The sequence below is a fragment of the Musca autumnalis genome, unplaced genomic scaffold, assembly GCF_047663935.1.
Source record: "Musca autumnalis isolate F117 unplaced genomic scaffold, ASM4766393v1 scaffold_1, whole genome shotgun sequence".
NCBI lineage: Eukaryota > Metazoa > Arthropoda > Insecta > Diptera > Muscidae > Musca > Musca autumnalis.
Window position 1 is genome coordinate 216531398 of NW_027411644.1, and position 17588 is coordinate 216548985.

General features: G+C 35.7%; 1 protein-coding gene across 1 annotated transcript; it reads right to left on the minus strand.

The window, feature by feature from the left end:
• Window positions 1-2706: 2706 nt before the first annotated feature.
• Window positions 2707-17303, minus strand: LOC141389113 (CUE domain-containing protein 2-A). Its single transcript, XM_073960165.1, has 5 exons — window positions 16990-17303; window positions 16075-16434; window positions 15802-15994; window positions 3607-3770; window positions 2707-3529 (listed from the first exon to the last, which is right to left on the minus strand). The coding sequence occupies exons 2-5, from the start codon at window positions 16386-16388 to the stop codon at window positions 3343-3345; spliced, it is 858 nt and encodes a 285-aa protein (XP_073816266.1). The 5' UTR covers window positions 16389-16434; window positions 16990-17303; the 3' UTR covers window positions 2707-3342.
• Window positions 17304-17588: the final 285 nt, after the last annotated feature.

A 17588-nucleotide genomic window follows, 5' to 3' on the forward strand; every position in this document is an offset into this window, starting at 1 on the left:
ACGGACGGACATGGCTAAATCGACACCGAATTAACTGAAAAGTATTTCGTCCAAACATACTTGGGATCTAAAACCACTATTTCGATATACTCGGAGATTGCTGATTATGTGCTCTTCCATTTACAGTCTTCTGGAGGTCTTTCTGTAGACGACCTTTAGAAGGTATTTCTGTAGAAGACCCTTAGGAGATTTTTCCGTAGAAGACCTTTAAGGCAAAATTATAAAAGACCTCCAAAAGGTATTCTATAGACAGAAGACCTCTTAAGAGTCTTCTAAAGATAAAAAAGATAGAAGATCCCCAACGGTCTTCTATAAACAGAAGAACCCCAAAAGGTCTTCTATAGATAGAACACCAGAAAGGTATTCTACAGATGGAAGGCCCCCAAAAAGTCTTCTATACATCATAGAAGGCCCCCAAAAGGTCTTCTATAGATAAAAAGTCTCCGTATATAGAAGACCTTTCGGAGATCTCCTGTCTTTAGAAGTCCTTTTGGAGGTCTTCTATCTATAGATGACCTTTTACAGGTCTTCTATCTATAGAAGACATTTAGGAGGTCTAGTATCTATAGAAGGCCTTTAGGAGGTCTCCTATCTATAGAAGGCCTTTAGGAGGTCTTATATCTATAGAAGACCTTTAGGAGGACTTCTATCTGTAGAAGCCCTTTAGTAGGTCTTCTATCTATAGCATACCTCCTAAAGGTCTTCTACAGAAATATCTCCAAATGATCTTTTATAGATAAAAGACCTGCAAAAGGACTTCTATAGGTAGAAGATCTTGAATAGGACTTCTATAGATATAAGATCTCTAAAAGGACTTCCATAGATAGATCTCCAAAAGGCATTTTATAGATAGAGGACTACCTATTGAAGATAGAAGACCTTTTAGATGTCTTCTATCTATAGATGATCTTTTACAGATCTTCCATCTATAGAAGTTTTTTGGAGGTTTTTCCGTAGAAGTCGTTTAAGGTAAAATTATAAAATTACCTGCAAAAGGCCTTCTGCAGAAAGAAGATCTTTTAAAGATCTTTTATAGATAGGAGATCCCCATAAGGTGTTCTATATAGGCAAAAGTACTTGTTTATATAGAAGACATCCAGAAATACCTAATAAAGGACATCTACAGAAATACCTCCGAAAGATCTTCTATAGATGCAAACCTGCGAAATGTCATATATAAATAGAAGACCTCTTAAGTGTCCTATATAGACTGAAGACCTCTTAGAAGTCTTCTATAGATAGAAGATCTTCGAAACGTCTTCTATAGATAGAATACCTTCTAAAGGTATTCTATAGATAGAAGACCTTCTACAGAAAGATCTCCAAAAGATCTATTAACACAGGATCTTCAAAAGGCCATATATAGATAGACCTTCAAAAGGTCTTCTATTGATAGAAGTTACCCAAAAGAGTATCTATAGATAGAATACCTTTAGGAGATCTTCTATTTATAGAAGTCCTTTTGGTGAATTTTCTATTTATAGAATATCATTAAGAGGTATTCAATCTATAAAATACCTTTTGGGGATCTTATGTCTATAGATGACCTTTTGAAGGTCTTCTATCTATAGAAGATCTTTTAGAAAGAAGATCTATAGGATGTATTCTATCCATAGAAGGCATTTAGGAGATCTTCTATCTATACAGGACCTTTTGGGGGATGCCTTTTTAAAAGTTTTCCTGCGCCCAACGATATCTATGTCCCAACCTTCATATATAAATCATTTACAGGAACTTTTGGAGATATATGCCAACCTACATAAACAATCATCGATTCAATTTATCCATTTCAAAACATTGCTACCGTTTTCCTCTACAAGATTCTTTAGCAAACCTATCCGCGTAACCATTAAATCGACGCATTAACGAATATAACACACATACGATAATCTGTCGTCATAAGTTTCTATTAAATATAACATAGGGATAGTTGTAAAATCAACTAATAATCACTGTTGTTATAAAGAGAACTCATAAATGTGACAAAATATGATAACAATAATGATGAAGATGATGATAATGGGAATTATGACCATGACGATCATAATGAGGAGAATTAAAAAATAGTCCACTTTCATTAGAAATCTTCGAACATGATGAAGATGATGACGATAAAATATTCAATCGTTTGTGTTCTCGACAAAAATATTTGCTGGTGATGCTGCTAGAGGGCAGCAACAACAACAATGAAGTTAAAGTCTTTGTTAAAGAATTTCTTATAAAATACAATGATAATAATAAACAACAATACAATGCAATTTGAAATAAGGAACATATGATAAATAATGTAGACAAAAATGTTTTGCAAAAATGTCTTACCAAATGAGAAACACCATTTGAAATGGGCATAAAATCAATTATACTAACAATTATCACAACAACAAACTGCTTGAAAAGACCTTTTGCCAGGCTGACTGGTACTACTGCTCCTCCAGCAATTGGGTTTACTACTAACAATAATAATACAAATAATTGCCGCTTTAATAACTTTGGTAATGGTTGTTGATGGTGATGGTGGAGTTGATACAATTCTAATAATGGTGATGGTGTTGTTGGTGGCTCTTCTTCTTCTACTCCTTCTAATAATAATAATATTAATCTTGTTGATGGTTGTTGTCTTGGGTATACGTTGATGCTGTATCTTTGAGTTTTATATAAAGAAGGAAGCCTAATTAGGATTTTAAGAGATTCTTTTAGTTGTTTATATTTTTGCTGTTGTTGTATGCCATTGCCAAGTGTTGTTGCAAGTGTATTTTTTGTTGCTGTTGCATAAAATTGTTTCAAAAATGCCTTCTTAATATTTGTTTGCTTAGACGACAACATTTTGTCAATGTTTAAATGTGTTATAAATATATGTTGATGTAATAGTAGTGGTGCTACTAATAATATGTTTTCATTATGTGCTTTTGTAATGTTATTAGTATTTAGGAGATTATTTAAATTATCCACAACTTTTTTCATTAAAGTTGCCGCAATAATAATAATGTTTTTGGTGGTGGTGTTGTTGTGGTTTCTGTTGCAAGTGTCATTATGGTGGTTAATAGTAGTTATCATAGGAGCATTATTATAAAGGGGGAAGAATTTGGGGTTGGAGGAGGTTACACAAAACACTAATTTTTCTATAATACTTTGAAAGTGACTTAAATTTAAATATAAATTGTTTTTGTTTTTTGTTTTAATTTCTTGTTCGTCTTGCACTCCCTTCTTGTTGTTGTTGATATCTTTAATAGATACACAATTGTTGTTTGCATATGCTGCTGCTATAGCATAGTGCTGTATTAATAAGCTGTCGAGCTTCAGCTTTCTTATAAAATATTTGTAATAGATTTTCTTCAACTTTAGTTACGGCTGAATTGGCTTTTTGGGTTTTTTTAACTCAGCTTCTTCGTCGCGTTTTACCTCAGTATAACGTTCGCCCTTTAGTGATACGATCTTATTATCTCTATAACGTACCAGTTTTTTCGGTTCGGTTTTGGGTGCCATTGGTTTATACTCACGTTTGGCCGAATCTTTATCAACATAGGAATATCTGGAAAATGGCAGGGAAAATAAATTCAATTTTGTTATAAAAACAAGCATGATCTTCAAACGAATGTCGTCTCTTACCTGGCAATAATGCGATTTTTCAATTCCGTGTCATTGGCCACAACATTTTTACGTGCAACTGTATGACTTTTATCGGTTAGGCTTTGTCCAGTGTCCTGACGATGTAATATAGTTTGGGTTGCGCTATCAATATCGCCATTTGCAATGGTAATGCAATATTTTATCTGTAAAAGAGTCACAAATTATGGTATCGAGCTCATAAATTTCCATTTAAAAAAATCAAGACTTTAAAAATGAAATGATACATTTATATATCCTCTATATGTTCACTTTATCACGATCATAAATGTGACTCATTGAAATACTGATTCTAGATCACACATATAGTGGGGCAATATATGTTTCAGATAATTTGAGGTGGATCTAGCCGTCCGTCTGTCTCGTACCTTGGTACAATCCTGGACTGTCAATTGCGATGGAACAGGAATGCTGAGGAGCGGGCGAAGAGAGGATTGATTGCACTTTATTCATGTAAGAATTCTATTGGGAAAAGTTGGGGTCTAAAGCCATCGATTATACACTGGTTGTATAACACCGTGGTTAGACCCATCTTATCCTATGGTTCTCTTGTTTGGTGGCACTCACTGCGCCAAAAATCGACATCCAGTAGACTTGACAAGGTGCAAAGAGCTGCCGCGTTTCTCATAACTGGGGCCACCAGGAGCACACCACAGGCTGCTCTGAACGCAATATAATAATAATAATTGTTCCACAAACATCCCATAAGGGGCAAGGGAGACTTCTCTCATATCAATGAGTGCACTAGAGTTGGGCAATCTAGTTCCTAGTTCCTTGTACCAGTTCCAAAACGTATGAGTAACATCATGAAATATAACGTGTGATAGTAAGTATACGCAGTTTGTTCAAAGAAAAAATGTGGGCCGTTGGAACTGCGAAAGGAACTAGATAGTTCCAAATAGTTCCTTTGGCACAACTCTAGAGTGCACCCCGATTCATATTATCTCAATGATATGGGACCTACAGTTTATCGCCGAGTCCGAACGGCGTGTCTAAGACACCACTTTTGTAGAGAAGTTTTTCATGACTGAAATACTCTGGAAATGTCGCCAACATTACTGAGGGGTATTTTGCCACCGTTGAAAAGTGTTTTGATGTTGTCTGGCCGGGGAATCGAACCCACGACCTTATGTGTGCAAGGCGGGTGAGCATACCATTGCACCACGCAATGCTAAACTTAAAACCACTGAGTCTCAGCATTAAGTGAGAGGCAACTAGCAGTGCCCTACGGCTGCATGAACAGGATCTCTGGCGCGGTTGTGCCTATGGGCATGGATGTATCCTGAACGAACCAGGTATAAATGTAAACCAACGCGGGAAACTGAGCGATTATATATCACCAGTCCTGAGATTTGACGATATAGACGTCGTTATACCTAGTAGAGACGACTGGAACCGCAGTAACCCCCCTCTGGACGGTCTGGGTTTTTATTCTGACGGTTCCAAGATGGAGGAAGGTACCGGGGCTGGCGTCTACTGTGAAAGGCTATCTCTTGCTAGACAGCAACTGTAGTGTCATCCAGGCTGAAATCTTCGCGATTTGGAAGGCAGCGGAATTGATAAAAAGTTTGGAAGCAGTAATCTTTGAACCGGTGACTATCTTTGTGGATAGTCAAGCGACTCTTAAACGCATCAAATCCTGCAACATCAAATCCGATGTCGTCCTTAAGTGTAGATCAGCCTCGGGAACGCTAACTAACGGCTTTCGGCTATGCTGGGTACCAGGACACCGCGACTATCTGGGTAATGAAAGACCAGATGAATTAGCTAGACGAGGATCGCAGTCTACAGATCTAGCTATCGCTGACTCCATCAAACAACCCATTTGTCATTTCTTCCAAAAAATTGAAGCGTTCTCTGACGAAAGAGCCAGTGAATTGTGGCATAATGAACATATGTAGGTGCATTGTGTCAAGATCCATATGGCCGTCTCTGTCAGTCAAAAGAACGAACTCTCTGTTGAACCTGAGTAAAGCTGAAGTAAGAGTAAAGACGGGAGTCATCACTGGACACTGATATATCAGGGCCTTTACCATCAAATGGGATGAGGATGTTACCGACTATTACCGACTATTGCAGACTCTGTGAGGATGAGGAGGAGTTGGAGACGATCGAGCACCTCCTGTGTCGTTGTCAAGCCCTGGCTCGTAGACGACATAGATTAGTAGGTGTTCACTTTCCATCGTGTCTAACTTTCTACTCAACTGTGGAACCTGCTGTGATCTACAACATCATCAAAAATCTGAAGTGGCTGGGACAGCGCAACCTGAACGCGTAAATGATGTTTCTATTATTCTGCCTACCATCAAAATAAAACTTTTTTCCTTCTCTAAAACTATTCCTCCCCTCTTAAACTTTCTTGTAATTTATTTGTTCTTTATTTTTTAATAACTTCCTCTTTTTATTTCTTCCCTCTCTCCTCTCTTTTCCACCTCCTCTTTTCTTTGCAGCATTTTCCTCTTTTTTCTACTGGATGATCACAATGGACCGGAAGGTCTCCGAGTGACGCAGTCACAAGTTAGTGGCTGCACATCCCCAAACCTAACCTATATGTGGTCAACCAAGCCGGCCAGAGATTTGAGGACCTTGCTCTTACATCTCAGTTTCCCGCAGATAGCTGTGACATGCGGGGACGACATAAACATGCTGTCGAAAGTGTCCCCTAGAGTTTGTGATCGGAATTCCGCTACCATCGATCATGATATTCAACTCTGTTCTGATCTCGAACGTCCATGTGGTGAACAGAGTGGCCGTAAATTTAGTGGCGGATATTTCCATATTCCTAGCGTGGAAAAAGGTGGTAAGATCAGTCAAATAGTAATTTAGCCATTCACAAATGATATTGGGGAAGGGAGCTGGCACCAAAATCGTACAATCATCCACATATGTTACGTGTGAATGGGGCGGAATATACGTTAATGACTTCCGAAGTTCCTGAATTCCACGTACGACCGACGTCCACACATATAATTGATTATCCATCATTTCAACCTTGAACGGAGGGTTGTCTGCTCGATGTCCTTAAACAGCGTGACATTATCAAAGGCTTTTGACAAATTGAGCGCCACTGTTCTTTCAAACGGCTTGCTCTGGTTGAATCCTTGTCATATATGTGTGGAGATGACGTTCCGCGATTTATCGTTCTGTGCTGCTTACGGAACCCATGCTGATGAACGACAACTGGATACCTATAGCTGACGTTCGAAACGTCAGTAGCTTTTTAAACATGCATGAAACTAGGGGTTCTTAGTTCGAGTTCCCCACTACTGCAATTTCATAAAAATACTCTAGTATGGAACTCGATCTAAGACCCCTAGTTTCATGCACGACTATAAAGCTACTGACGTTTCGGAAAGGTCTTTACTACGGGCGACAAACTCGAAATCGGTCTGTACGATTCACCTTTGCTTTCATTTTCCAGATTTTGGTAACGATGTGGGTGGCCAGCGACAGGTTGAGAACTTTAGTGAGATACTCGACGCTCGGCAGATACAGCTGTTTCAGCCCTAGCATGGATATTCATTCCATCAGTGCCCAATACTTTGAATGATTTAGCGTTCCTGATTACATTCCATTGTAAGTTGTGATGGTTTGTCCTCCACAGGAAGAGATCTAATGCGACGTAGTACTCTTCTCTTCACCCTGTCACTCTCGGGATACTCGATAAACTGTCTATTGAAATAACTTGCGCACCTTTTTGGATCAGTCAACGTAACATCGCCAAACGTGACTGAGGTCCTATCTTACTTCTTTACAGGGTTCAAGAGTGACTTCAGATGATTTAACCACTTGTTCCGCTTATGCTCATCGACCAACCTGTTAACTTTTAGTGTCAGCTGCCTGACTCTGGGGTTCGAATAGTTTCTATAATGACTGTAGATGGCCTAAGTCTGAATCGCTGCAATTAACCTATACTACCTCATGGACTGTTTCACCAAGACGGTTCGAGTGCAAATTCGTTCGAACTACTACCAAACTTCGGTGTTTTGAAAAATATTTGATCCATTTTTGTTCTCAATCAAAGAAACATTTTCTACAACAACAGAATTTTGGAGGTAATTCGTACGAATTTGAATTCAAATGGTCTTAGAGAAACAGGCCATTAGTTAAGCTATTCGTGCAATTTATAATAAGCTAGCGATACAGCGTATGTATTAAAAATTTGAATGTAGCTTAAAATAACTTATTTATTGACTTATATGAAGTTACGTTTACAACTTTCTGACAGCAGAAAAATCGACTTACGTATCGAGGGTTATTCTAAATGAAAACTCCCCGTGAAGTTTATCACTTTCTCCGTTAAGTTTCAAATTGAAATACATGAATTTTGTTTTTGTATTTTGGAACGCTCACGCAACACGCAGAGTTATAGGTTTGGCCCTAAGGTAAAATTTAGAGTTTTGATGTATTCTAAGGCCTGTAGTAAAATTTTATGGGGAACATATTTGTAAAATATTTTGATTTAAAACATTTTATTAAAGATTTATAAAAAATTTTGAAAAAGGCCAAATTAACGCAATAGACCCTTCAAAGAACCCACACGAGTGTTAGTTTTTTAACAAAAACAAGTAAAAAAGTATCAGTCGGCTTTGCCGACAGACATGGGCGTAGCCAGCTATGGGCAGGGAGGGGCAGCTGTCCCCCCCCCCTAGAGCCGTCAAAAAAGTTTGAAAAATTATAAAAAAACTGTTTTTTTAATTTAATAACGGCAAATGGACGACTAATATCTTTCGAATAAGCTATATTTTTTTAAAGCGGTTAACAAATGTTTGGGTTATAGTCATAGAAGTGTAAAAACGCATTAAAAATAGGAAAATGCTTTTCCTCCGGCTCTAAGCTGTTTAGAAGATACCAAACATAATTTATTATTTGTAAGTAAACTTTGAATTCTATTGAAAAATACATGAGATATGCAATTTTTAATTTAAAACTTCTCTACAAGCGGTGTCTTAGGACACGCCGTTCGGACTCGGCGATAAACAGTAGGTCCCATATCATTGAGTTAATATGAATCGTGGTGCACTCATTGATATGAGAGAAGCCTCCCTTGTCTCTTCCGGGATGTTTGTGGAACAATTATTATTATTATTATTATTATTATTATTATTATTATTCAATTTTTATACCCTCCACCATAGAATGGAGAGTATATTTTTCCGTTTGTAACGCATTGAAATCCTTATTTGCAACCCTATAAAGTACACATATTTGTTATCAGGATAAAATTCTGAGTCGATATAGTATAGATTGACTGACATAGTCTATCAAAATTAAAAGTTTGTTAAAGATGTTTTTATTATATCGGTCCAAAATTAGTTTATGTTCGAAGGGCCATATCGCACTGTGGTTCCGCCCGTGGACAAAAATGGAAAATTTATGGCAACAAATTTGATTCCGATTGAAATAAATATTACCTAAACACATCAAATTGTTAATATCCAGTACATTTTTTGCCAATTTACAACGGTAATATGTCCAGTAAAGTCGAAAAATTGAAAAGCATTAGTAGCTTATGAATGAAATTATAAACAAATAAAGAGGTAAATGTACAATTTCCAGATTTAAACTTACCCTGCGTTTACAAATGCCAGTATTGGCAAGACAATACCAAAAGTACAAACTTTTTTCACAAATACATTTATAAATTTTTAAATATGTATAGAGAATAGTATGAATGTATTGGTGAAAATGGTTTGTAACTTTGCTATATCGTACAGAAATGGCTGAAATTTAATATTTACAGGCATGTCACAGAAACGAATTCCGATCGAAAGTGGAATTGATTCCGTATTTAGCTTCTTCAGAAAACGAAAAACGAAGAATTTTTCGGAATGAAACCACTTTTGATTTTGCAAACGGAATTGTATTTTTATTTTGTTTAAATCTGCCACTTTAAAAACACTTAGAAATAATTAAAATGTTGTTTTATTAACAAATTTACATTTAATTTCGCATTTAAAATAAATAATTAAGTTTTTTGACTTCACAAAATCGATCGGAATCTAAAGAAGCTAAGACAAAAACGATCGAAATGAAATTTCGGAATTGCAACCATTCCGATCGGAATCTGTTTCGAACAGTCAACTTTGCACATCTGTATGTAAAGTCCTGCTTGTGCATCTAAATCATCTTCTTTATGTCTTGTGAAACGGTTTAATGTATTGGCAATAATTCACCATGATTAATTTTTAAATGTCATGTTTTTTTTTAATTTTTTAAAATTAATTTAAAAAAGTATCCAAAATATAGGCTTCGAAAATGCTCCCCTACCATCTAGGAGGAGGGGAAGTTTTCAAGGGAAGAATTTTTTTTTTATTTGCTGACAGAGAAGACTTAATATACATACTAAAAGTTGTTTAAAATTTTACCTTTTTCATCCATAACATTTTTTTACTGTTCGAAAAATCGAACATTAATTACGACGAAATGGGTTAAACAGATAAACACAGGCATCACGCATTCTTAGGGTGTTTCGATTCAAATCGTCTTTTGGATAACGACATTACGTTATAAACAATGTCGTTTTAAGCGATTTCGTGTGTACGTTAAATTACATATTATTAACATATTCTTGGTATGATATACAGCTGTGTTCAAAATAATAGGAGTGCTCATTCACACCAAGGGAATGGTCGAATAAACATGGTTAAACTTACTCATTTTGGTTTATTTTGAATTTGTTTAACATTGTTGACATCCCAACAGTTTATTCATCAGCAGAAATGTGGCAATCTGTTTTAAATTATTTACGGTTTACACCAACATTATAAATCGCCTTCAAATTTGTTGTTCAAAAAAATAGGAGTGCGGAAGAAAAAGGACAATAAAAATATTTTTAGTTGAATTTAAAATCAAAATTGTCTATATTTTAGTTGACAGTAGTAAATCCAATAGATTTTATGAGATTTGATGGCTGTTTGAAAACAAAAGTTCTTTTGGAGTAGCCTGAAAACAGGTGATTGTCCTTGCAGCGATTTTTTTTCCATAAATTGAGCACTTATTGGGTAACTCAATGGATTTTGTAGACAGAATTTAAGTGATTAGAGTATTTTGATGCTCTGGCTGTTATCTCGAACAATATATAATGATCGGTATCCCGGAAATTCGTGTATTTTGACCCTTGAGCCAAGTTAAAGCCGGTTTCCATTAATTCTTTACGTAAGGATCGGATAAAAAAACGTATCTATAAGGCATTAATTTCTCGATCAAGTGATGTTTTGAGGTCCTTAACATCTTAACTGCACGCAGAATTCATTATATGGTTCATTTTTGAATAATTGGATGATTGGCACATATGAGACATTTTTCAAAACGCTTTGTTGATAAGGAAACTTTAAGGACAAACGTTTGAAGTTGGCCTAAGATTATTTTTATTAGGTTTCGGATCGTATAATAAACAGTTTTCTAATGAAGCTAACCTAAATAAAGTATTTTTGAGTGAAAAACGTAAGTTTATATTGAAAAATATATTACGGCGTATACCAACCATAGTGCAATCCCAGCCTGCCTATCACTAAATGGTTCAATGTACATTTCAACCGTTCACGTTTTAAACATTTTTTGAATAGAAGCAAAATTGATTGCGTACACAAGGTTAGCATCCTAAAGACTTCCAAATATTATTTGGTTGGTGAATAAATTCCTTATAGATACGCTTTTTTGGCCGATCCTTACCTTAAGGGCTAAGGTAAACTGTCTTAAACTTTGCTCAAGGATCAAAATACACAAATTTATAGGATACGAATCATTATATATTGTTAGAGATAACATCCATAGCATCAAACAAATATAATCGTTAAAGCTTTTGTCTACAAAATTCATTGAGTTGCCCAATAAGTGCTCAATTTATGGAACAAATTTCTGCAAGGACAATCGCCTGTTTTTTGGCTACCTCCAAAGGACTTTTGTTTTCAAACAGCATTCAAATCTCATAAAATCTATTGGATTTACTACTGTTAACTAAAATATTGAAAATTTTGATCCTAAATTCAACTAAAACTATTTTTATCGTAATTTTTCTTCCACACTCCTATTTTTTTGAACAAAAACTTTAAACACGATTTATAATGTTGGTGTAAACAGTAAATAATTTAAAACAGATTGCCACATTTCTGCTGATGAATTAAGTTTGGGATGTCAACAATGTTAAACAAATTCAAAATAAACCAAAATGGGTAATTTTAACCATATTTTTTGACAATTTTCTTTTTTTGTATGGGCGCTCCTATTATTTTGAACGCAACTGTATGTATCTGTTAAGAAATAACTATGATCGAACCACAAGAGGATGGGCATCCAATGCCATGTGAACGAAAACTCTCAAAGCGAGCAATCGATTTGGTCCAAAATTTGCAAATCGGATATGGTCCAAATAAATCCAGTCCTTCGGGTACCTCCCATTCTAAATTTTTATTTATATTTACATTTTCTCTCTAAATTGGGTGCAATTTAGCAATAAGTGTTCGTCGTTGCCGCCGTAGGTCCTCGTTTTGGTATACCCCTAAACAACGATACCGCCAAATTTCAAGTAACTGGTTTACGCAATTCACATAAAATCGTGGCCAACAGAACTTTCATAACGGAAAGAAAACTAAATATTTCATATAAATTCAGAATATTTTATGGTGGAAGTTGTTACTTGTTTTTCATTAGGTATGTACCTAAATAAAGGGTTTAAAATTTTGTATGTAAAAACTATACACATCACCAAAAAAAAAAACAAAAAAAAATTGTTGCCCCCCCCCCCCTAGATGTGATCCTGGCTACGCCCTTGCCGACAGAGATATACCCTCAGACTGTGTGGATTGAAATACTTTTTTTCCCCAAAAAAGACATGCATTTAGGGGGTTTTCAAAATTTTGGGCGTATGAACCGACAAGAGTATGGATAGGATTAAAGCTCAAAAATTTGCGGGGATATCGATAGATAGGGCTTTTTTTATCACTCTAGCCTGTGAAAAACATAATATCGCTGTAAACAGGGCCACTAGGAAAACCTTCGGTAATAATGTCCAAAAGATCCTCGAACCACACAAAATAGTTGAACATTTGTGTGGGTGGTACCACAAGGATTGGACAGATAGGGCCCAAATTTGAACATAAACATAACAAAGTTTGGACCAAATCGGTTGCTACATCTATGAGAAATCGCGCGTACCATTTTAGAGAATATTTTCGAACTTTTGTGGGGGAGGTACCGGAAGAAGAGGACCTGTAAGCACCACCTTCGAATTTCATCTAATATTGGAAGAAATATTACAATATCCAAAGTGTGGACGAACGCAGTATTCGGTTCGAGCTCTCCAGGCACTACATATGGTGCCATAGGGGGTTTTTTTACAACTTACGAGCTGTTTTCTCAAGAAGTATGGGCTTGCCCCTGAAAAAACTTTTACTATCGTAATTGAGGCAGCGAATGCAAGTTGCTTCAACAAAAATCAAAGTGATTCAAGAGCAGGTCTTAAAGTGTATTTATCCAAGTATTTGTGTGGGAGGTACCCGAAGGGGTGGACAAATATAGTCCATATTCGAACCAGATATACATATCCTAATATATCTACAAGATATAGATCTTGTAGATATATTAGGATATGTAAATATGGACCAAATCGGTCATTCCCATCAAGAGTTATCGTGCGCACAATTTTTCCGAACATTTTTTAACTTTTGTGGGGGAGATACCTGAAGGAGTGGACCAATATGGCTTATCTTTGAAATTAAACTAAGTTTCTAGAAAATATTACGAAGGCCACATTTTGGACCGGAGTTATCTTGGGCTCCAACCACTACACACGGTGTCATAGGACTTTTTTTGTACTCTTCAGGTTATTTTCTCAGGAAGTATGGACTTGTCCCTGATGCAACTTATAGCATCGTATGCGTGGCAGTGAATACAAGCTGCTACAACAAAAATCAAAGCGATTCGAGAGCAGTTCCTAAACTGAACTTTTCCGAAATTTTGTGTGGGAGGTACGCGAAGGAGTGGACCGATTGAGTCCATATTGGAACATCATTTAAGTCTGGGGGGTTACTCTGTATTGCGATGCGTTTGGTATTTTTTTAGCGCAAGATATTTGCGTTAACGCACGATTTTGACATACCCTTTTGTATTACAGATTGCGGCGGTGCCAGAAAGGAAAAAGGAACAAATATACCTGCAAAAGGAGATACGAAAACGCATTAGAGATGTATTTAATTTCCTTACGCATCGCAATAGAGAGTAACCCCCTGGTAGAATTTTCACGATGTGCGAAGTATGGACCCAATCGGTTACTTCCTTTAAGAGTTAACGTGCACACAAATTTTCCGAACTTTTGTGGGGGAGGTACCGGAAGGAGTGGACCGATATAACCCATCTGCGAACTTAAACTAAGTTTGGACAAAATATTACGAAAGCCAAATTTTGGACCGAATCGGTTGATCCGTTCGAGAGTAATCGTGCACTCCAGCCAGACAGACGGACATGGCTAAATCAACTCCAAATTGTCTGAAACACATTTCGTCCAAACATACTTGGGGTCTAAAACCATTATTTCGATGAGACACATTTTGTCCGTATGAAAGTGTATATACCCTCGTTAGCATAAATGCTAAGGGTATAAAAATCCTAGCATTCTTGTCAGTAAAATTGCCAAATACATCATACACCTAAAGTGCAAAGATTCCAAGGAAACTTTCCACTCAAATTTAATGTTGTTTTTTGGCAAAATTTATGCTGATATTTTCATGTAGGTAATGCAAATATGAATGTAATTTCTTTGGTGACTTATAGTGAAATTTAGTGGAGAAAATTTTTGACTTAAGCATTGTTCTTTTAGATAATGGTTTGTGAGACAATTTTGCATAAACACAGATGAAGTACGACTTTAACCCTAAAATGTGTTTTCATTTTTAAATATTTCTGGAGTTTGGAAAAGCGATGGAGTTTTTATATATTATAGTACATATAGTACATTTTTATGGCGAACATATTTGTAGAATATTTTCATTTGATATGCTCACAATTTATAGGAGAAAGGACCAAAATGTCACTTTTTATGACGCGGATGATGGTTAATAATATGAAAAATTAAATTAGCGACCTGTTTATTAAATTCTGAACTCCGTATCTTTGTGTGTTTCCCAATAATAAAGATATAAACAAATAAAAAGAAAAATAAAAAATAAATTTATAAGATTGTTTTCTTAAAAAATATATAATTTAAAAAAATGTACTGAGGGTGTGCTTTAGTTTTGTTCGACACTATAAGTACTCAAAGTAAGGTTAAAATTGATTAATTTTTTAAGTTTTGGTTAGGTTTTCCGGAAAATTGCTCACTGTGAATTGTATAAGTTGTGTCAATTCAGCAACAAAGGTTCTTTGCGAACTTCATTCTGCGAATTCCGAAGGTTCAGAATTAAAAAAGACGACAAACGAATGGCCTTACCGATTAATCCGATTGTCTGTAGTAGTTTAATGTAGGACATATTGCATACTTTTAGGAGACAAAAAAAAATAATATACTTTAGCAAACTAAAACCCCGGTATATTGTGCGGAGATTAAAAAATGCAAGGTTTTTACGATTTTTTTTTTGTCTCTTTGGGGACAAGGGAATGAGTATGGAACCTACTTTTTATCGCCGAAACTTATGACACCAGTTGTAGAGAAATACTGAAGAATCGTAAGCCAGCATTACACTGAGGAGATTTGCCATCGCCGAAAATTTTGATGTTCGGATTAGGGATCGAACCACAGACCTTCTGAGTGTAAGGTGGACGAGCTGACCACAGCACAACGATGTCTAAAGTGAAAACAGGCTCACAAAAGTATCCATGTCTTCTACTCGGTGCGAAAAAAATGCATCTACACATTTTATGGGTGGGGTCGGTCGGTTAGTATGCAGTTCTATTCAACTTAACTTCAATAACTACAGCACAGTTAGTACTACAAATCGATTTAAAAACGTTAAACTTAACAAACGTTTTTATTTAATTACTAAACACTTCAACTGTGGATAGATAAAGTAATTTAAAGTGTATCATTGATTGGTATTTCCTTTAAAAAAAATATCTTCATGTGTGAATAATGTTGATTGATTGTATTGCACTACAACTTATCTTTTTTTGGTTACAACTTCTAAGGCTTCTTTGCGTATAACTTCAAAAGGCATGCAAAGTTGATAGGTAGATGGTACTTACCTCAATTAATGGTGTATCGGGAAACATTTCTTCCAAAATCTTGATTTCCTGGCTATAGATGGCATTAATATCATAACCATTAGTGGTAGATACATATTCATCACTTTCCGGGTATTCGTCCTTTTCCGATGAAGATGATGAATTTCGGGCCCTCAACTTGGATTCGGGTATAATATCCGAAAGGGAAAGTGAACTATGGAGAAAAGTACACACGATAGGTATAAACCATTTAGGTATCTATGTATCTCAAAAAGATGTATTAAAACCACATACTTCAATGATAGATTTGCAGCCGAATGTTTATCTGGATTTTTCTGCAGTTCCAACAGTTCATTGGCCAACTTATATATCCAATCGCAAATGATACCCTGGTCAATGGAAGAAAATTCCGCAAAATAGGCGCTCATCATTTCCACAAAGCCTTCCACATCAAAACATGGATCCTGGGAAGCCTCCTCCAAAATGGATATAATATACGACAACACTATTTCATCGACTACACTAAAGTCAGCACCTGGGATGTGAGCACTGACAAATTGCACTAAACTGTTCTTAACCAATTCGTGTTGTTTCTCTAAATTGGTCATTTTGCTTCCTCTTCAAATGAAATTTTTTCGAATAGCTTAAAGTTAACTAAATGAAGGAAAAGAAATAAACAAATTTGAAACAACCACTTTAATAATTTGTGTGTGAAAATTTGTCTATTTTATCGAATAATTTTTTTGCGTTCTTTTCCCTTGGCTTTGCAGATACGTTCTGTCCCAAGTATTTGAAAAATTTCTCTCTATACCAGTGAATACAGCGAACGAGCAGACGAAGCCCGAATATAATGAAAAAAGGACTTTCTTCCCCTGCACCCCCTTTTTGAATTCCTTTTGCAGCTGGTGGTTTCTTCTCCCCCTCCTCATCCACAAAACCATTCACAATTACGTTTTTTTTTTGTTTTCCTGCAGGGCCTTTGTTGTGTTGCTCCCTACACCCCATTCCACCATAACCAAACCCAAAACATTAAATTGTAGCATCATACCAGACAAGACACAATAGGCATAAACAAAAACAAATCATAACCGCACCGCCGCACCGCAAAAATACAGCAACAAAAAATTGCAATTACTTGGTATGTATATTTGTTGTGTGTACTTATACTAATTCTTCTTCGTTTTATTGCAAAAAATGCAATACAATTACCGTTTTTATTTGCTTGTGTTGTTGTTATTCTTCCTCAAAAAATTTTCTCCTATTATTTTTCTTTACTTTGAAATATTTGTTCTGCACTTCTCTCATATATGCATTTAAACAAGATAATTAACACAAACGAACACAATTAACCATGTCCTCCTTTCTATATGCAATGTGAAGAAGTTTCTTGTTATTTTCTATTATAAATCACTTTAATTAATTCCACAATGTTTATTTATTCTGCTCCAGTTTCATATTTTTGCAACCGACAATAATGAATTAAATTCTGTTATAGAGAATTGAATGAGACTACGAAGAGAGAGAAAACATTTAGAGAGTTACCAACTGTTTTTGGTTTGAGAAAATGTCGATGTTGCCACATGTCATTGATTAGTAGAAAAGTGACGTAGCATTAAACCAGATTTAATATCAAGGATTTCTTTACAAACGTTTGTTTAATTTATAAAACACCTGTTTGTGAATTAATTTTAACTACAAAATGTAAACATATATAATAATATAAATCGTATTTACTTTAAATATAGGCTTTGCAAGGGCCTATCCCAAAATTTCTCTTTATAATTCTTTTAAAAATAAGTGAATATAAC

What these genes read in the sequence shown, in the direction of transcription:
- LOC141389113 (XM_073960165.1), bottom strand. Translation starts at nt 16,388, where the DNA reads ATGACCAATTTAGAGAAACAACACGAATTGGTTAAGAACAGTTTAGTG. An exon ending in GCTGCAAATCTATCATTGAA is followed by an intron (nt 15,995 to 16,074) that starts GTATGTGGTTTT and finishes TTTTCTCCATAG; the next exon opens with TTCACTTTCCCTTTCGGATA. An exon ending in CCGATACACCATTAATTGAG is followed by an intron (nt 3,771 to 15,801) that starts GTAAGTACCATC and finishes ACTCTTTTACAG; the next exon opens with ATAAAATATTGCATTACCAT.